The 22,055-nt window shown below is 35.1% G+C and overlaps 1 protein-coding gene across 1 annotated transcript in view; it reads right to left on the reverse strand.

Annotated features, from left to right (window-relative positions):
* Positions 1–22,055, reverse strand: part of ELP4 (elongator acetyltransferase complex subunit 4) — a 180,209-nt gene that overhangs the window by 130,465 nt on the left and 27,689 nt on the right. The window contains exons 5-7 of the mRNA XM_006753936.2: positions 17,460–17,599; positions 2,145–2,229; positions 4–171 (exon numbers count right to left, since the gene is read on the reverse strand). Of these exons, the coding sequence (XP_006753999.1) occupies positions 4–171; positions 2,145–2,229; positions 17,460–17,599 (393 nt within the window). The remainder of the gene's footprint in view (positions 1–3; positions 172–2,144; positions 2,230–17,459; positions 17,600–22,055) is intronic.

Here is a 22,055-nt window from a genome sequence, read left to right on the forward strand (position 1 = left end):
CACAGTGATGAGGCAGGCTGAAAGAGAGGTGCGCAGAAGGCCACGGAGAATGTAGAGGAACTTTGTAAGGCTGTGACTGTTGTCACAGTTCCCTGTACAGCAGACGTCATCTCCCCACAAAGGTGAACCAAGGCTCTGGATTGCTATTCGTAAAATGTTTTTCTGTTTTTTCTACAGGAAAGTGGAGGAGAGGTAAACACATTAAGTTTTTTTTAAGTAATAGGATACCTCTTTTACTTCACAGGTGAGCTATATAGTAGTATATAATATTACGCTTCTTAGAGTCTATTTCTATATGCTGCCTCCAATTAGTTTAGTTTAGCTGAAAATGGAATGATAAAAACAATAAGATGAAAATTTCCTCTTAAAAAAGCAGGATTTATTTCAGTATCAGAATATTATTGTGATTCAGGAAATAATATATTTTAAGTAGTGACTGATGGATGCACTGTTGTGACTTCCTGATCTCATCTAAAGTTTCTGAGACAGAGGTATAGACTTGTGAATTTAGCAAACGATACAATCCATAACTTAACAATATGGAAATTCATTAATTATATTTTCATTCCGATAAAGGTAGAAATATATTTTTAAATGACTTACTGGTATATTTTTATTTAGTTAAAATTTTTTTAGCATTCTTGATAGTCATCATAGAAATCTCTACCTCAACCCTGTTCATTTTTATGAAAGTCAACAGTTACAGAATCTCTGGCTCAGAGAGTGAAACCAGTTACTGTTTGTTGTCTGTCAACGTTCATGAAAAATATTGTTTATTGAAAATGGTGAAATAAACAACCAAGAAAACAAACCTTTCAATCCATTCCAACAACAGCTTTCTTATTAATGGCTGTCTGAATATGTGTGTGTGTGTGTATACGTGTGTGTATACATGTACATTTACATGTAAGTATGTATCTTTTTGCTATTGCATTTGATTTTTTGATTTTAAAAAAAATGTCTTGGTCTTAGAAGATGTGTCATCATCCTACAAGAGCAGCAGCTCTGCACACTGTACCGTAGGAACTGTTATGACATGCCTGTTTCCATAGTTACCACAGCAAATGGGGAGAGGTGTCTGTCAGGGACCAATTTACCTCTCCAGACAGGCACTGCCACCAAAGAGAAGACATGTAGCCCATAAATCTTAACTAGGACCAAAAATGGAGCAATAATGAGCGTAACAAAATTGTAATAAATACCAAGGACCACCACAAAAACTGTAACATACACGAAAAGCCATCTATAAGTGAATGTGCTTCACCACACAACACAGACATACTATTTTCAACCTGCTATTAATCTGATGATTAAGACAAATTTTAAAAACTATTTATTTTACCTTTGATACTGTTAAATATAGTAGTAAAGTCAACAATATTTTTTAAATCCATGAATTAAGAGCAAGTGTAGTTGATAATGCCACAAGTAAGACTTGGCTTCTTTGTCTTCTTCAATAAAAATAATGTATGTTGGAAAATAGTTCTGCTAAAATAATATAAATGAAATGCAAATCTTTTAGCAGCTATAGCAATTAAAATAACTGAGGAAGAATTCAGAGCCACACGATATGTAGAAATAAAATTTCCCTTATTTTGTTTAAGTTAAACTAACTGGAACATCTTTAATAGTGGTAATTCAGAGAAATTTTTTAAAAAGAGAGCTATAGAAAAATAGTTACAAAATATTTTAATACAGCAAATAGAAATGCCTTCTTATTCACTGAGACAACCCGAAGCATTCTGTAATAAATGTAAAATCATAAAATAATTAACACTTACTGATAAGGTAATTCAAAATTAAATCCCGATTGACAGAAATATAAAAATTTAGATGGGAAAGTACAAGACTTGCAGATTTAAGAATAATTTTCAAAATGTGGCTACCTATTAATTCCAAGTGTTTACAATAATTCATGTTGACACAATGTGTACATCTTATGTGAATTCACTGAGAACACAGCTAAAATTCTGAACACACATCACTAGTCAAACTAAGGCTGCTGTGCTCTGCTTATTTACATCTTCTGAGCTGGAAACAGCTTGTTCATTGTTGATTATTCTAAGACCTTCTAGGTGTAGCCCTAGAGAGCTTGAAAACAACATTATATCCATGATTATAAAAGGGTTTGAAGGTACTCATACCTGGGGATTGGATCCATCAAATCCTTCCTCATAAATGATTTTCTGAATAAACTGAAGCAGCTTTATGTAGTCAGGGGTCAAAGAACTGTTGGTAAGAAGTGGTTTAAACACATAAATGGGCTTTATTATACAGGAAATACAAATGTAATCTAAAGCAGTAAGTACATAATGAAAATATATACATTCATAAGATTTTTAAAATATAATTTTAAAATGAGCCAAAATAGTATAAATATTATAAAAAATAAAGTCAATACATCCAGGGAACAAGTTACAATGCCTTATATTAACTAGCTCTGTGTTCTTGACATCCTGGGAAGATAAAAATCTGTGGAGACTGAGATGACTTAATTATGTCAGGCTTAGTTACCTCGAAGAAAATTAATGATTTAATGAAGCAACCTAAAAGATGAAGCCACTATGGCTTTTCAGGAGTAATCATAGATAATTAACACATAGTTAATGAACTGCTATGCCAAGTATTCCTGAATCAATGTGCTGATCACCTGAGCTTACCTTCCATCAAAGTTTTAATTTTCTTAGAACTGCTAAAATAATATTAATTCAAAACCTGAATTAAGACAAGTATAAACTCCATTTCATTTGTAAAAAAAGACAATAAAATAAACGTATAAATATAAGATGACCTAAACAAAATTATTTCCCACAAGAATATTAGTCCTAATGTCACTATTTTAAAATACTTTACAAATGCAATAAAACATCTCAAAGAAAATTTAATAAGAGCGAAGAAAATCTGCTTTAACATTAACTGAATTTAAGATTCTTCATAATGGACAACCTGTGTGCTATGGCTGAATATTAAATGTCATGATAATGAGTCCTGGAGCACAGCTAGTTCCTAAACATAAAAGTGCCTAATGTTGTAGAAGCTGTGGGTGACCTTAAAAAAACAAAAGTATCTGATTTACTGTGATCATAAATGAAGCAATCACAAAGGCAGAGGAAATGCCCTAAAAAACGGATGAAATATAATTTGAACATGCAACATTAAAGAATATAAGTTAGTAAATATAGCAGAATGCATAATGTGCCAAATCAATGGCCAATGGTTCAGCAAAAATATATGCATATCTCTGTAAACATTGTATTGAACATTCACATCTACCCCAAAGTACCTACCTAACAAAAACAAAAAAGAAAACCAAGAGAAAATAACCCCATTCTTTACAAAACAAATATGACTCCAAATGAAAGATATGGTGGTATAATTATTTCTCACATAGTTATTTCTCCATTTTCAGTGAAAATACAACAAATTACATGAACACATTTTTCTACTCCCATGAGTGAGAAAATGTGTCTATAAATAATGATATTCCATAGGGCAATGATGTGATTGTTTTGTATCTTAACATATATTTGTCCTGGCTAGGTCTACTTTCTGAATACAGCAGATTTAATTCCTATCTGGGTCAATTAACTTTGCACAGGGGGTAAAATCTGCTCCAAAGTCCCAGATTATGAAATGAGTTCTAGCCAACCATTTGACGAATGTCACTGTGGGTTAAAGAAGTATGGATCAAGAATATACCCAGTGCATCCTAATCTACCAATTATGAATCTACCGAAGAAAATTATTATTTCATATATGTGAAAACTTTTTAAAGCATTTCCTCTCTGCCCAAAATTGTTCGCTAATAAAATCTGCTTAAGTACTTGGTAGTAAATTTGCTACCTGAAGGTACGTTATCAATACCACATACATAAATTACTTCTTAGTTTTTTTAGTTGCCATCATTTATCCAGATAACATGATCTGTTATTTATTTTACATTCTCACAGTCTGTTAAGATAACTATAGTAGAGCTAAGAATCTCTTCAAAAGTAATGGAGTTTCTTTCGATATAAGAACAAAAATGGACATAAAGCCAATACATCACAACCTCTTTCCTTATTTAACACAGATAGAAATAATCTAATCAAAATGCTTAAAACTTGATAAGTAAAACAAATTTCTCCAAGCTCATTAAATTTCTAGGAAAATAAATACTGGTAACAAAATAAAATTTGGAAAATTAGTACATTTAGGTATACTAATTGAGAATATTCATTCTTGTATACATAAAATTATAGCATTAAAACTGAATCAGTTTATATGGTATTGACATTAAAACACTAAGTATTGTTAATCTCTATGAGATACATTTCTGTGTCAGAAATATTTGTAATTAATAATATATTTTTGGCTGAAAATTATCTTCTTTTGTCATCTAAATTTTTTTTAACCCCGTTAATTTTGAGAATGTTGTCTTTTTGTTGTTGTTCAACAGTCTAGTAACTTATAAAAAAGGCCGAGACGGCCCCGGTGAGGTTGGGACGGCTCTAGTGAGGTTGGGACAGATAATGGGGACCAGTACAGACTGATGAACACGGGTAGATGCAGAGGCAGAGCAGCATTGAACAAATATTTTGAAAAAAACTAGGGGTTAGGGGCTGGGGGGACCTCAAGGGGGGGAAAAAAGGAGACATATGTAATACTCTTTGTAATACTTCAAGAAATAAAAATTATTAAAAAAAAGAAAGAAACTGGCAAGAAGGAAACCCAACTATAAATATGAACCTGGCTTCCTTATGTTTCCAAACCCTTAACAAAGATTAGGCTATCAAAGTATTTACAATATGTCCCAAAGGCACTACATTTCAAATTATGTATGCTACTTTATATGGTTCATAATTTTTAGCAAGTTTTATAGTGAATGGTCTATCTTGAGATATCATAATATCTTTAAAACTATAATAGTACAAAGAATATGAAAATTAGAAATTTAATTTTTACCTTTATATATCAAGCATTTAATTTTTTCTTTAGTTAAAACATTGTCCCATGTACATTATTCATATGTCTGCTGATATTACCATGCCATGTTGTCTGACAGAAATTTATTCCTTTTTTTTAAACATATATTTTTTATATTTTATTGATTTTTTACAGAGAGCAATGGAGAGGGATAGAGAGTTAGAAACATCGATGAGAGAGAAACATCGATCAGCTGCCTCCTGCACACTCCCTACTGGGTATGTGCCTGCAACCAAGGTACATGCCCTTGACTGGAATCAAACCTGGGACCCTTGAGTCTGCAGGCCGACGTTCTATCCACTGATGGTCATCTGAGGGGGGCAATTTATTTCTTTATATTAATATACAAACATGGAAAAAGGAACACAATGACACAAATGTAAATCTACATATTGCTGACCAAGTTTAACAGTTTTAAAAAGTAGATAGAAAAAAATGTATGCCTATCAATATCAATCAGCAAGAAGTCTAAGGGACACTTTGTATCAGAGATCTTTAATTTATATCAACAAATAGCATTGGTTGTCTTGTAAAAAGAAATTTTGTCATTAAGAGATAATATCTGCTGTAAGAAAATGAAGCAGCTGTAGTATATATAGAAAAGAAATCAAGTAAGATAATTACATTTGTTTCTCAATGAAGAAAGGAATGCTCACAAGTCTTAATGTGATCAAAGAATAAATGTACCACTGTTACCCTCATAACTAGTTAGTTATTAATAATAATAACAATAAGAAAGCAAAGGGAAGGCCAGACATTATAAGCATGGTCATCTGGGCAGCTTCACCAGGAAGCTGCACCTTTATACTTCCCAGGAAACCACGGGTCCATTCCCTGAAAATCACTGGGGGAAGAGGCCCAATGAAGGGGAAAATGGGCACATGTGCAGTGAAGTTGGAATGATGTAGGGAAGGTACTTGCTTCACCATCTAGCCAGGGGAACAAAGATCACTGGCTAGGAAGGTGGATCCACTGCAAGTATGAGAAATACATACAAAGATAAAATTATGTATATATAAAATTAACTGAGTGAAATGTTTATTCAGCTCACAAGCTCAGTTTGTTTCTAACAAGACCACTTGGATTTAATTTTAATGTTATCAGCTGATAAAATGTCTGGTACATAATAAATACCCAAAATGTTTTGCATCACTGTCACAACACCTGATCACTACAATAACCTTGAGAAGTTAGTACAGTCATTAGCACAATTTTATGGTTGAGAAAATAAGACCCATTAAAAGCTAAGTGATTTACCCAAGGCTGTACAACAATTAAGTGACACTTAAGACTCAAGTTGTCTAAAACTTGAAATTATTTGCACTTTAGCTAAACTAAGATAAAGCCTCAGCGTGAGATCCAGAATCAATGAAAAGTCTGTGAGTTCAAATAAATATGTGGCTGAGATGAGGTTTGAACATGGCTCCATTAAACGTAATCAAATAAAACAATAAGGTGTATAGATTTAGGAAGATATTCCTCTTAGTTGTACAGATATTCACTCATATTAACTTGGTAATATTAAAAGGCATAGATTTACAAATGTATAAACTAGATACCAGAATAACCCAGTGAATTGTATGATGAAGATATGAGTTCTAGTACTATCTCTAGCAACAACTCTAGCTAAATCTGTTATATGTGGCAAAGTCTTTAATTTTTCAGTTCTGGGCTTCAAATTTTTCTCATCTGTTAACTAAAGGGGTTGCATTAGATAATCTCTGTTGTCCATTTTGACTTTAAAATTATATGGTTCAAGAATGACATTTCTTTACTTTTTTAGGAATAATTTTTCTCATTAAAGTGACTCATTGCTGTGCTTTAAAAAATTAGAACTTCTGCTGCATCTAAATAATGATTTAACTACTTGATAGAAACACTTAACAAAGAGAAACTATTATCCCTACCAATTAAGATTATTTTAAAGTGAAGATGAAGCATTTTTGAAATTATTATCCAAATCACTGAGAAAATACGATTTGCATTAACAAAAATCTATTTACACATATATTTCAGGCATTCACCAATGACAAATAGTGAGATATACTTATAAGGCAATAGGCACAATATCAAATGTCTTAACTAATTGTGTAAAATAACTACAGTTATATTATCATATACTTTGCATGTAACTATAAAGACTGTGAAGTCTATTCACAAGTAATTTTCAAGTTAAAAATTCCATTACTATTACCCTGAATGTTATCATTTATTATTTTTCTTTCTTATGCTTAACTGCATGTGTAGGCTAAACAATCCACTGTGTGACACGGAACCATTGAGAATGGTTATGCTCAATAACCAGTGTGACAGGAGCCACCAAGGAGCAAGAAACAAAACCAATCTGAGGAAACTATTGCAAGAGTTCTTTTTTAAAAAAATATTTTTTATTGATTTCAGAGAGGAACAGAGAGGGAGAGAGAGATAAACATCAATTATGAGAGACAATCATTGATTGGCTGCCTCCTGCATGCCCCCCACTGGGGATGGAGCCTGCAACTCCAGCACATGCCCTGACCGGAATCGAACAGTGACCTCCTGGTTCATAGGTTGCTCAACCACTGAGCTACACAGGCCAGGCTCCAAGAGTTCTGACAAGAAATGTGGGTGACAGGTTAGCATGGTAGAAGGTAACATTTGCAAGAAGTGATCAGGCTCTGGATATATTGAAGATATAGCTGATAGGTTTGCTGAGATTAGATGGGGAGGGGAAGAGAGAGAGGAAGGGAGAAAAAGAGAGAAGCTAAATTCTGTTCTTTATTAAAGAACAGAATTTGAAAGGATATACATAGAAAGTATGCCTGTAGGGATGATGACTGGGTTTAGGAATGTGAGAATGAGATAGGAAATAAAATAAAAACCAAGCGTACCAATGAAGATAGCATGCCAGGATGCTAGAATGATCAACTAAATTCTGTGTACCTGAAGACCCTTTAAAGACAGAAAGGCCAACACGGAAGCAGGTAATTTCTCTTTATTGGTCAAAATGAGGTTCAGGATAACAAGGCCCATTCAAGTCCTCGGGGGAAGGTGGCACTGCTAACATGGGGCCTCCACTTCCCCTTGAGGGATGCAGCCTGCAGTGAGGCTGGGCCCTTGGTCAGCTCTGCCTTGGCTGTCCCAGGCAAGGGACCTCAATGGAAGGCTGTTGGAGATAGGCAGCACCATGGTCTACTCCAGCCCCTGTGACTTCTCACTAGGTGATTTGATTTGTACCAAGATGGAGGGTTACCCTAGTAGCCTTGCTTGGTTTGCAACCACCCTTTTGATGGAACATTCAGCCATGAGAAAGGGAAGTCCACCCAAGTTCATGTACAGATTTTTTAAAAGTGTTTTTACTTATTTTTAAATATATTTTTATTGATTTCAGAGAGGAAGGGAGAGGGAGTGAGAAAAGTCAATGATGAGACTGCCTCCTACGCACCCTACATTGGGGATTGAGCCCGCAGCCCCGGGCATGCGCCCTGACTGGGAATTGAGCTGTGACCTCCTGGTTCATAGGTCGACGCTCAACCACTGAGCCATGCGGCTGGGCCCTGTACAGCTTTTTCATGAGAGCCCTACAAAGGGCTGGGCTAGCAGAAGGCTATTAAAGCCATATACAGGAAGGAGCAATTTGTGCATCAGATAAGAATGAAGATCATGAAATTGAGAGAAAGTGTGGCCTAAGGTGCAAGGATATAGGTGGAGTATGTCAGACTCTGAGAGTGACATTGGTGGCTCTGATGTGGAATTCAAGCCTTCCTTAGATGTCAAGGAGGAAGTTATCAGTGATGAAATAAACAGTGGAGTAGGGGATAGTGACAGTGAAGGCCTGCCCAGCTCTGTCAAAACTGCTGCAAAATGGAAGAGAATGGTGATAGAAAATGGCTCTCTCAAAAGGAAAAGTTCAAGGGAGAAAATGCCCCAATCACCAAACAAGCAACTGGCATCTGAAACTAGGAGTACTTTGAGGGCTTTCTCTACACATCAAAATTCTGGATCCCAAGCCCACATTAGTGAGGATGTGATAACAGCAGTCGCCCCACTGTCTGGTATCACCAAACGTTAAGAATGGTTTGAGACCAGTATTATATGAAATGTTGAAAGGTATTCTTTAAGAAGAGGAAGAAGAAGAGAAAGGTAAAGATACAAATTATGAACAACCAATATGCATCTATCAACAAGTGAATCTAAGAATCAAGTGAATAAATAATCTGATGAACAGAATGAACTGGTGATTATAATAGAATCAGGGACATAGAATGGGAATGGACTGACTATTCTTGTGGGGGAAAGGGGTGTGGGAGATGCGGGAAGATACTGTTTGAGGAGGAAAAGAGAAGTGCCCAGGAGGTGCCCCATCATTCTGATTCTGATGCATCTACACTCTATGTGCCTGAGGATTTCCTTCATTCCTGTACTCCTGGGATGAGGTGGTGGCAGATTAAATCTCAGAACTTTGAACCTGTCATATTTTTTTAAAATATATTTTATTGATTTTTTACAGAGAGGAAGGGAGAGAGATAGAGAGTTAGAAACATCGATGAGAGAAAGACATCGATCAGCTGCCTCCTGCACATCTACTGGGGATGTGCCCGCAACCCAGGTACATGCCCTTGACCGGAATCGAACCTGGGACCTTTCAGTCCACAGTCCGACGCTCTATCCACTGAGCCAAACCGGTTTCGGCGAACCTGTCATATTTTATAAGGTGAGGAAGTTTTGTCAGTTTTACTGCATGGATGCTCTTATTGGAGTCAATTTATGAAAGGCAACTGGGCTGATTTTGGTTTACCTGAAATTGCATTTGGCTGATACTCAGACTCTCTGGCCAGAAGGACTAAAAAGGAGTATGAGTGGAACAGACTGAGACCTGGAAATGGTGGGGGCACAATGCTGAAAGATGGCACGTATATTTGAGCATGATAAAGTAGTGAGTGAGATGTGTAGGGTCATTACCAAGAGACAACATTATGCTGAAAGGTGACTTCTCTGAGAACTACAGTATCTTAGCCTCAAAGAAAAAAATGAAGATACATCTGGCCACATTCTAGTGTATGGTGTATGCTTTGTTGGTGCCTCAATGGGAACGTTTTCCATGCATGGGTCAGTGTTCAGATGATCACCATTATCCCAGGTTTAGGACTCTAGTGGCACTTTATCCTCTAGTACAAGTCTTGTATGAGCAAGGAAGTCTCTCAACAAACACTAAGATGATTTTGAAGGGTTCATTACTCTCTTCTCTACCAAAACTACTGAGAGATTGACTAAGCTGCTAAATGTTGAACTGCGAGACATATCATTGAAGGACTGGATGTGGTAACTATTCTATAATTTTGATAAAAAAAATTACAAGGGCTGGCAGGCTGCTGTAGAGTGCATCGCAGTGTCAGATGTCCTATTGTGCCTGGCTAACTATAGTCGAGGTCATGATGGTCCTATGTGTGGTCCAGTAATTCTGTTACCAAAAGAAGACACTTCTGTCTTCTTAGACCTTCAAGGATCATGCCATCCTTACATTATGAAGACTTTTTTTGGAGATGATTTTATTCAATTGACATTCTAATAGGCTGTGAAGAAGGAAAATGACAAAGCTTTATTGAGTGCTTGTTGCTGGACCTAATATGGGAGGCAAGTGTAACCCATGAGACAGCCTGGCCTATCAGCTGTAATGGCCCAGATGGGTTGTTACTTACTTGCTGAAGTGTGTAGGCTCACACCATTAATAGAATGTTTATTAGACTTGGTGTCTCAGACAGAATAATGTCAGGTGAAAGCAAGTTTAAGTTGAATTGAGTGAAATTGCCAGTATACTTATATATGCAATAGCACAGTTCTCTGGTGCTTGTGGTTGAATTAGGAATAGGTACTCCAACAGTTGATGGGTCAGCAAACGCAGTTGTTCAAGGTAAGTTGAGACTATAAAGTGATATACATTGTTTTCTACCTACTACCATTCATTAGATGATTATTCTCAAAATGTTGCAGTGTGCCTAGGACATATGGCATACATGGTAGAAAACGAATGTGAAGACCCCAGCCAGGAGACTATTGCCTACTTCCCTCTATAAATTTCTTAAGGGAGCTTGTACTAAGAGGTAAGGCTTTAATGCAGCAAGGCTTGCTAATTTTCCAGAGATTATTCAAAAGGGGCATCCAAAAGCAAGATAATTCGAGAAGATGGCTCATTCACTGTGATTATTTGGGGAAGTTTGCCTGGCTAGTGAAAGGTCAATTGTAGATGCTAAAGCTGTCCATAAGTTGATGATTTTCTTTGAGAAATTATAGACTACACTGGAAACTCCGAGGTGACCTTTGTGACAAAGGTGGTAAACTCAGACAACGTTATGGCCTAATAAACTTTATTTTTAAAAAATATGTTTTTATTGATGAGAGAGAGAGAGAGAGAGAGAAAGAGAGAGAGAGAGAGAGAGAGAGAGAGAGAGAGAGAGAGAGAGAAACATTAATTGTGCCTCCTGCATGCCCCCTACTTGGGACTGAGCCTGCAATCCGCGAATGTGCCCTGACCGGGAATTAAACCAGTCACCTTTTGGTGTATGAAATGATGCCCAACCAACCGAGCCACACAGACCAGGGCAAACTTAATTTTTTAAAAATAAAAAAACATGAGGTTCAGGATATTAGTTCTGTCTATAGGTTTTCAGATATTATCTTTTTACTTTAATTATACCATCAGCAGATAAGCAGGTAGGTAAAATCCCTCTTCACACTTACATCTTGCCTTTCCCACAGTTCAGGTGTTAGTATTAATATATCATTCACCATATCCTTTTAATAAAGTAGTTTATTAAACTACTGTAACTTCATGACTTTTATTCTGAACTTCTAGTCTTAGCTAGAAACTCCCTTTCAAAATTCCTTTCTCATGAATTTCTACTTGTAACTTGTAAACACGGTGTGGTTCTCTGCTTCTTGAGCTAAGAGATCTGTATTGTTGAAATAAAATATACTCTTACATGGCTATGTTTTATTTATTGGTTTTATCCCACTAAATCTTTATATTAAGAGCAAGGGTATAGTTAATCTGAGTTATTACCATACTTTGTGCATTGGTCCACTAATTCACCAACTATCAACTCACACCTGTGTCTCAGATTTAGGGAATCCTATTAATAAAAGGCCAGCAACCATAAGCGTAACGATTGGAATGACCACTCAAACAGTCGCCATGAGGTGCAGTGACCACCTCTCGGTCCCTCCTCCCCACCTCCCCCCGGCCTGCAGGCTCCAATCACAGCATGGTGAACGGGGAACCATGGCAAATCAAAGTAGTGGCTGTTGGGTGGAACGGCCGACCTCTTGGTCCCTCCCCCGGGCCCTCAGGCTCTGGGGAACCAAAGCTATGCTTCGATCAGGGAACTATGGAAAACCCGGGGGTGGCAGCAAGGTGGGACCCGGGACTAGCGAGCAAGACCCTACCTGCGCACGATTTTGTGTGCTGAGCCTCTAGTAAATAGATAAAGAAAGCATACTCTTTCCTCAAGGATATGCAATGCTTGAGGGGGAAGATGAAGATGTAGACAAGACAAATAATTCCAGTGCAATGTGATGTGTTCTGACAGAAGTAAGAACAGAAGTTAAGCAGGATAGTAGGGGGAAAATAATTACAATTTCCCTAGGAAAATATTACAAAAGGCTTATATCAAGGTTCTATTTAAGCTGGTAAGGAGACTTGGCAGGAGAGGAAAAGTGGAATGACTTCTAAAATCTTAGGTACTACACCTAGCCTCTTTCCACTGATTTTCTCCTGTAAAGATAACTGGAGGTCTCAGAATTCAGTTAATCCAACTTAATCAATACAAATCTTTTAGCTCAGTGGTTCTCAACCTTCCTAATGCCACGACCCTTTAATACAGTTCCTCATGTTGTGGTGACCCCCAACCATAAAATTATTTTCGTTGCTACTTCATAACTATAATTTTGCTACTGTTATGAATTGTAATGTAAATATCTGATATGCAGGATGTATTTTCATTGTTACAAATTGAACATAATTAAAGCATACTGATTAATCACAAAAACAATATGTAATTATATATGTGTTTTCCAATTGCCTTAGGCAACCCCTGTGAAAGGGTCGTTCGACCCCCAAAGGGGTCACGACCCACAGGTTGAGAACTGCTGTTTTAGCTAATATAAAAAATTATTAGTTATTATTAAGACATATATATCAAAATAAAATCTTGAATTTCAAAGAAACACATCAGAACAAATTTATTCTATTGCTACCAATAGTATATGAACTCAATATTCAAGATCTGACGTAACTATAACAAAAAAAGTGACATTTACAATATAGAAGGTGTATTAGTCAGCTTCAGCTTCCATAACAAAATACTACAGACTAGGTGGCTTACATTACAGGAATTCATTCTGATGCAATTCTGGAGACTAGAAGTCCAAAATCAAGGTGCCTGCAGGATTTGTGTCTGGTGAGAGCTTTCCCCTTGGGTTGCAGATGACCACCTTCTCACTGTGTGGTCACATGGCTTTTTTCTGGATGTTCACCCAAAAAGAGTGTGGGAGCTCAGTCTCTGGATCTTGCTTAAGGAACCCAATCCTATCAGACCTGGGGTCCACCCTCATGACCCCGTATAGTCATAATTATCTACACTGAGGATTAGGACTTCCACATAGGAATTTGGGGCTCACAAACATTCAGTCCGAAACAGTAGGTTAAGGAGTATGTTGCTGATTCATTAATATATAAGAAAGTTGAGACAGAATCCATATGCTGAACAAAGGGCAATCTTATAAGGAACAGAAGTGTGTTTGGGTATACCTGTTAGTAAAGCTTAATTCAAAACAATGTCAGATTTTAAAAAAACTTAGACTACAGAATTATTCTCAAAAAAAATTTTCCGATCACTGTTTTGTGATTCAGAATATCTGATTTATGACAGTAAAACAGAAAAACAAAAAATCACCTTGATCATATTATTGTGATACATCTCAGGCTTTTATACCCAGGCTTTAATGTGAAAGTTTAAATTATATGTATGAACATTTTCTACAGAAAAAAACTACCAATAACTTTAAATTAGTTAAGGGAAATTTTAAGTGACCTTTAGCTTTTCTTACTGTAAAACAACTCTACATGTTTCAACAGTCCCTTTAGATATTATGAAATTACATGTTATATCTTCACACATGACAGTAGGATATAACTATATCCTCTAGTTGTAATTATAGGAAAAGTATAGACAACTGTAATGCTAAGCTTTATTGTTTTATAAATGAACCAGTAAAGTTCATTTTAATGAAATGAGCACACGCTTTTCATAAATTAAAATAAATCTCACATGGTAAAGTACCCATTTTCAAAATTAATTTAATTACATGTTTAAAGTTTAATTACATTTAATTAAGCATTTAAGTTTAATATGAAATAAACGAATTATCAGATAACTACTATGAAATGAAGTACTGCTTTGATAATTAAAATCTATAAATTTTCCTATTTTGTACGCAAAACTGCTTGTTCTCAAAAATAGTACGAAAAATATATTTTAAAGATTACAGGAGACTGTACTCTCAGGGCCGACCTAGGTGTTGTTTTTCAGGCACCCAGTAAACAGATGCAGTCTATGCAGAAAAGAGCAGAGGTTTGGGAGACCTGAATTTGGGTGCCAGCTCGGTCATTTACAGAGAGTCGTGGGAAAGCTACTTAGTGTCGCTAACCTCAAATTTCCTATGAAATTGGGATATTAGCTGGGGGTTGTTGAGAGAATTAGATATCCTATGATCAAATGCCTGGTACAATGCCTGACCTGAAGCACGTTTTTGACAAATGTTAATTCCTCCTCTTTAGTTGTTGAATGAATGAGTAAAACCCTTGTATTTTCTAGCTTAAAATAAGTTTTATCATATATATATTTTTAAATTACAAAGTAACACCATATTATTTTTTATGTACTTACATTGTACTTAGTGTACATTTTATACTTTTTATTTCCCTAAGCACTCTGTGAATGGAGGCAGTATATCATTATTGCTAACAAATATTTCTGAGTCAGAAAGAACTGACTTTAAGTCCGGATTCAACCATTTTCTATTTATGAAATCATGGAAAAGTTATTTTGACCTATTTCCTAAGCATGTATATACCAGTGTACCGGTTAAAATGCAGATTTTATAATCAAAGAAAACATGATAATTTCAAGAGAAACATCAAAAGTGCTTCTCTTATTCAAAGTAATGTCCATCGCTAGTTACACATTTCCCCCATCTTTCAGGTAATTTGTGGATACTGTCCCAATAGAACATTTCTTGTTTTGAGGCAAACCATTCAGAGACCCAATTTTCCACTTCTTCGTACATTTTGAAGTGCTGCGCAGAAAGTGCGTGTGTCATCAATCAGAACAAGTGGTAATCTGAAGGAGCAAGGTCTGGTGAATACGGCTGGTAGGTTAATACGTCCCAGGAAAGATCTTTTAACGTGTCTGTAACTGGTTTTAAAGTGTGTGATGGTGCGTTATCACGAAGCAAAATTACTTTGCCGTGTCTTCTGGCCCGTTCTGGGATCAAAGCGTGGTTCAAATTGATTATTTGTTGTTGGTAGTGATCAGTATTAACAGTTAAACCTGGTTTTAGAAGCTCATAATACACCACATCTTCCTGATACCACCAAACACAGATCATTGTCTTCTTTCCGAAGCAATTTGGCCTTGCTGTCGATGTTGATGGTTGACCTGGGACAAACCATGATTTTGTGCACTTGGGATTCTTAAAATAAATCCTCTTTTCATTGTCAGTCACAATTCGATGCAAAAAAGACTTTCTTTTGTGCCATTGAAGCAACATTTTACTGATGACTTTTCGGTTTGCCAATTGTCTTTCGTTCAGTTGATGTGGCACCCATTTTCCTTCCTTTAAAATCTTTCCCATTGCTTGTCTTCAAAATAAATTAATGAATTAAAACGTCCCACAAAAAATGCTTTTTTTTGGCACGAAATTTGACATTTTTAAGCATAAAAATACCTATGATGTTAACACCTTCAGAAAATTTGACATATGAAGTTTTGAAGCTTGTTGTCAATACAACAAAATAGCATATATATAAAATTGCATACATATCAACATATGTGTAACTCCATCTATTGAAAAAATCTGCATTATTAACTGGTTCATCTGGTATTTTTATCTGGTTCAGTGAATGGCAAAAATTAGGCACTAGTAAAATCAATATAACCATTCAAACTTAATAAAAAAAAATTAGTGATGCAGGTAGGACAAGTGGTATTCCCCCCACCTCAATTTTCATAGAAAGATATTTATTTTCACTGAGTCTAAGGAATTTGCCCAAGGTTAACAGTAGAACAAGATCCAGATTTTTAAAAAGTTCTGTATTAGCAATCTTTCCTTTGTAACACAAGAGGTAAAGTGAAGTAGACATAGAAGTCTTTTGAAGTAGTAAAGTAAAAAGGAAAAGAGATCTTTTGACTTAGGTTAATCCTGGCTCTAGCACTTCGTAGTTGAGCCTCATATAAGTCTTTTCTGTGAATTCGGTATCTTGTTCTGGAAATGGACATATTTACTTTCACAGGTTAGATAACAAAGATATAGCACACACTACAGTGACTGACACAGAGCAGTCATTCATTAACAGTAGCTATTAACATTAAGCACTACTCTGGGTAAGTCTGTGGCCATAGACTAGATAGGGAACACCATAACGAAGTGAAGAACTTTTTGAAACAGATTTAATAAAAACAAATATGATAATCTTCACTAAATTCTTACATAATATTTCTGGAAAGGAGACTATAATTTTTAAGTCATTTCAGTTCATACCTTCCTGTCTATTAAATCTCCATTGGATAACTCATCTCACTTTGAAAATAATGGTTTAACAGAATGACAACAGATTCCATTAATTACTCTTTCTTGATCCAACTGCAATAGGAATAAAATTAAATATTCTTATCCTTTATAAATTATTCATTGTCAAGTATTGTAATTTTCAGGGTTTTGCCTTAAAGTTAGTAGCATTATAACATAAGCATGTATTGGTTTAATATTTAAAACTCTTCACTATAAAACTCAAATCCTAAGTTCTTTAAGTCATCTAAAATACATAAGAGTGTTTTATTTCCAGCATTACTAGAAATAGAAAACCATAATAAATAAAATATTGGGAAACCAGTACTTATTTACTTTCTGAAAGAGCACCGTCTGCAATTAACACTGAAATAGCCTGATTTAGAACTATTTTACATTTTCTTGAAAGTAAAAACAGCAGGTATTATAAATTTGGTGTCCAGACTTTTTAAGTTGCAGTTAAGAGTAAAAGCATGTCCAACAGTTACAAGACTGGGAAAAGAAGAAAACTATACCAAATAATATGAAACGTATGCACAATTAAGGTTACATATTACATAGAAACTAATGTTTATTATTAGGATATGTACTTTTGACATTCATTCTTTCAAAGAATGTGGCAAATATGCATTCTATTAAGCTTTGAAATCAAAATTGGGTCATTAACTTACCAGGGTTCTTCATTAAGAGCTGAAGATATTTTTTCTGGAAGAAAAAATCCATGCCAGTTTGAAGCCTCTATTAATTCTCGTGGTATTTTTTTTGATGCATCATAATAGTGACCAAATTTTGAAGATGATACTGGTCCAGCCTATTAAGAAAATTCATATTTATTGATAAAGTTTCAAAAATTACTATTTATTTTGTCCTACACTCAGCAAAATGCTGATATATTTATGCATTTTAATGTTAACAAGAAAAAGCTGGTATACATAGGCATTAAATTTCAAAGAAACAAATACAACAAACTTTATTTTTTTAAACTATATAGTTAGAAAGCAATCTTTCATCTCCCGTGTTTCTTTACTCCTGGAGGTTCCCTAAGATTGACACAAATTTAAAACCTCCTTAGCTTTTTTACTCTTCATTATAATTTCCTAAATTAAAAAAATTTAATACACATAAGTCTCAAACATTTTTGTTTAAATTCCAGGTTTTAATGACAAATATGTAGTAGCTAAGAATTGATGAGAATGTAAACCAAATTAATTCATGGTGAGGGGTCCAAAAGCTATTTAAGTACATTAAATTGGGCATCATTTTAAAACTAAATTATCACAAGACAATGTGTATATATATTCAACTTTACTTACAAGTTTAATGTTAAGCATACAGTATAAAATGTACTAGGGTGCTCCAGATGGGAAAAAAGCTCAGAAAGTACATATAAGCTAAAGTAAATCAGAAATCTGCCTTAATCATTAGTTAACTGACAATTCCTCTTTTGTGGCCTCTACTAACAATTTCTCCCCAAAAATCATTTTTTTCTTAAGAAACTCTACTGATGCGGAATTTATTTACATAGGAGAGTAAAATCCTAGTATTATGACATTATTCTTATATTGCTGAATGAACTTAGGGCTGATTTCTTTCATTCAGCACATTAGAAATATATACAACTCTATCCAAAGTTCAACTACTAACAGTTTCATATGGCAATAGTTTCTAGTGAAATCTCTTATCTAAATTTACATAATTTCAACTGGCCTGAATGCTACAAAACAGACAAGTTTCAGAACATTCAACAAACTAGGTAGTTGAAGAGCTATACACAGTAAGTTCTTAAATTATTTTACTAAGGAATTAACAACTTTGTAATTTAGATTAGAAATAGACATTTGCTTGACACTAGATATTTGCATTTTTAAGACTTTAAGAATTTATATCCTTAACTAAATGCTTACAAACATTAAATTACACAGTAACAGAATAAAATTTTTAAGGCTAATAGAAACATTATTCTCAGATTCAGAGTCTTTGGGTTTAGTGTTTATTTTCTAAATAAAATGATTGTTCATCCCTCCATAAGGTACTATTTATTTTCGTTAATGAAGGAGACCTATTAATTGGCATTATCCAATTTTTCAATGTACTGAAGTATGGTTCCCAAGAGATTTATCATGGAAGTATCTACTATGAAAGTACTGATAAATTATGTGACGTTAAAATTTGTTTCTTAAAAACAGGGTTTAAAGTTTTAAAATGTAAAGTTATTAGTCTAAAGCAATTTAAACAAGGTCTGTTCTTTGGCCTATAATCTATTCTTTATCCGGATTATAGTTCAGAATGTTTTTACTGCAATCTCTGCTAGAGCTCATCTTTTTATTGTGTAAGTCCAAGCCCCCTTAATGTTTTAGAAAGGCCTTGACTAACTGAACTTTGATCTGATGTCTTCATTGATAAAAACACCAGGTTGCCCATTTCAGATGCAAATCCCTCTAAGGCCCAATAGAATTTAGTAAAGACAGCAAAAAAGAAGAAACAAGAAGTTTCCAGGATCCTCTTTGAGAATCCTGGGGCACACTGGTGTCCTTAATCCACACTGCTGCATGGATTAAGGTAGGTGATAACCTTTCCAGATTCAAAAGAATAAGCAGAGTGCCTACAAACTGGGTGGAGACTAGGATTTGGTAATAATAAAACACCATGCAATAAAAGCTTGGTCTATGTCAGAAGCCTCTGAAAAGGCCTCAATGTACCACATTCCCAGGCCTAGTAGGGAAGCTTGCAAAAGCCTACCTGAATCAAATAAGCATGAATAATCTATTTTAGCAGGCTGGCCATGGGGAGAGAGAAAGAAAGAGAGACTTTTCTCTTCTTTTAAGTTTGAGTTAATAAATTTATTAGTGGACTGAAGGTTCTTGAAGTCCTGTGAACTCAGAGAAATATGCTAAATTGTCAAGAAGCAAAATATGCTTTTTAGGTTGCCGATCTCTATTAATGTTTCTAATTATAATATTAATGTGATAGAGATCTCAGATTTGGATTGAATCAAGGCAGAAAATTGATTTCATGCTGTAACAGTTTACATATAGAACATATATAATTCATTAAAATGTAAAAATAAATTTAGAAGCTTTTATTATAATTGCTACTATACTTTTAGAAATTAAGATTAGATATAAAACAAAAATATTCACAAGGAAAAGACTAAAATTGTTATTACTGATGAAAACTTTAATCCTTCAGTAAAAAATGAAAGTGAAAAATAAATATACTCTTCAAGAAAAAAACAATTTTGTAAGTTTCTTCTACCCAAGAGACTTAGCATTAACATATAATCAAATTTTTGAAATGCTGTGAACTCTTTTGAGGCCTCGAATTATAAAACAAAGACTCAGAATATTTCCTCTAAAAAAGATAACTAAATGCGTTAAATCTAATATTAATATTAATAGTAATATCCATGAAAAACTCTAAACTCTACGCACAAAAAGATACATTTAAAAAAATCAAACTATCATCAGTAACTAGTCGGTTTACTCAATTTAATAAAAACATCTTGCTTTAGTTTACATTATGAAAACTATTGCCCATTCAGAAACTACCCATTAAATTGTTAACTGTGGAAGAGAGTAAATTGTAATGATTCAGTAAAAATTTACCATGCTAAAGGAAAATAAACTCTGATGGGGGAGAGGGGAGGGCAGGCAGGAGGAGCAATTTCCCACCTCCAGTATGTCAGAAACGAAACTTTCAGAGAAAGCTGCACCACAAATAAGCAATCTAAATAAGACATTTTCTTAAGAATGTTACCATTTCTTCTTTCTCAGTATGGCATAACAGAAAGCAAGAATCCAAATGGTTACTAAACCATTTTGAGCCTCCGTTCAAGCACCAGAATTAGACCTTATAACTATTTCACTGGGCTGTTATGAGAATCTAATGCAATACTGGCAATGACTATTCTGTAAGTTGTAAAGCATTATGTCAATATTATTATTATTGTGTCATGATCCATTAGTGATCAGAAGACTCGTCACTATCTTTTGTAAATTACATTACATTATTGAAAAAAGTATATGTGCTGTCATCCACAACATGCATCTATCACAGGACTGCTGGGGCTTAATCTCTAAGATGGAAAACCAAAGTGTAATGAAGATTGAACATAATAAACCTCTAATACACTGTCATAAATTGCCAGAGCCATCTGTAGGCATTTGCAGTAGAGTTCTACAGTAATGAAGAAATTAAGTCTCAGAATATGCTGTAGGCAAGCTATTCTTTGGGTGAGGAGAAATTAGAGCTTGATGATTGGACAGTAAAGAGGACATATGCATTTAGGAGACAAAAATCAAAGGTCAAGGGAAGAGGTTTTATTTATTTATTTATTTTAATTTTTGTGTTAATCCTCACCTGAGGATATTTTTTCCATTGATCTTTAGGGAGACAGTAGAAGGGAGGGAGGAGAGGTGGAAGAGAGACTGGTTGCCTCCCACACTGGACCCCTGCCGGCCAAGGATCTAGCCTGCAACCAAAGTACATGCCCTTGACCAGAATCTGGGACCCTTCAGTCCATAGGCTGATGCTCTATCCACTGAGCCAAACCAGCAAGGGTAGAAGCGGGACTTTTTAAAACTACACAACTCTCTACATGAAAGTGCTTGCTTAATGCTTTACTGAACTATTGTTATTTAGTTGTGTATATTCTTGTCCTTTTTAGTATTCCCTAAATGAGAATATGACTATACTCTTTTTTGAAAATATATTTTATTGATTTTTTACAGAGAGCAATGGAGAGGGATAGAGAGTTAGAAACATTGATGAAAGAGAAACATCAATCAGCTGCCTCCTACACACTCCCCACTGGGTATGTGCCCGCAACCAAGGTACATGCCCTTGACTGGAATCGAACCTGGGACCCTTGAGTCTGCAGGCCAATGCTCTAGCACTGACCCAAATCGGTTAGAGCATGACTACACTCTTAATACTTCACAGCAACTTATAGTAAAAAGCATATCTGATAATTGACACAGCTAGTTTTGGACTACTTATTCAATCTCTTACTCATAATAGTGTTAACTATATTTTGCCCAAGCAAAATCCAGAAAACCCTGGGTTTTGTTGTTATTGTTTTTAAACAGAAAATGTCACGGTAAAGTCTGGATTTATATAGTAGACTAGAGGCCCAGTGCATGAAATTCGTGCATGGGTAGGGTCCCTAGCAGCTGCCAGATAAAGGCCGGGTCTCCCTTCCCCAGCTGCCTGCTGCCATCAGGACATTCTTTCATTCCATGCCACCCCCTGGTGGTCAACGCACATCA

Source organism: Myotis davidii, unplaced genomic scaffold (assembly GCF_000327345.1).
Source record: "Myotis davidii unplaced genomic scaffold, ASM32734v1 scaffold330, whole genome shotgun sequence".
Classification (NCBI taxonomy): domain Eukaryota; kingdom Metazoa; phylum Chordata; class Mammalia; order Chiroptera; family Vespertilionidae; genus Myotis; species Myotis davidii.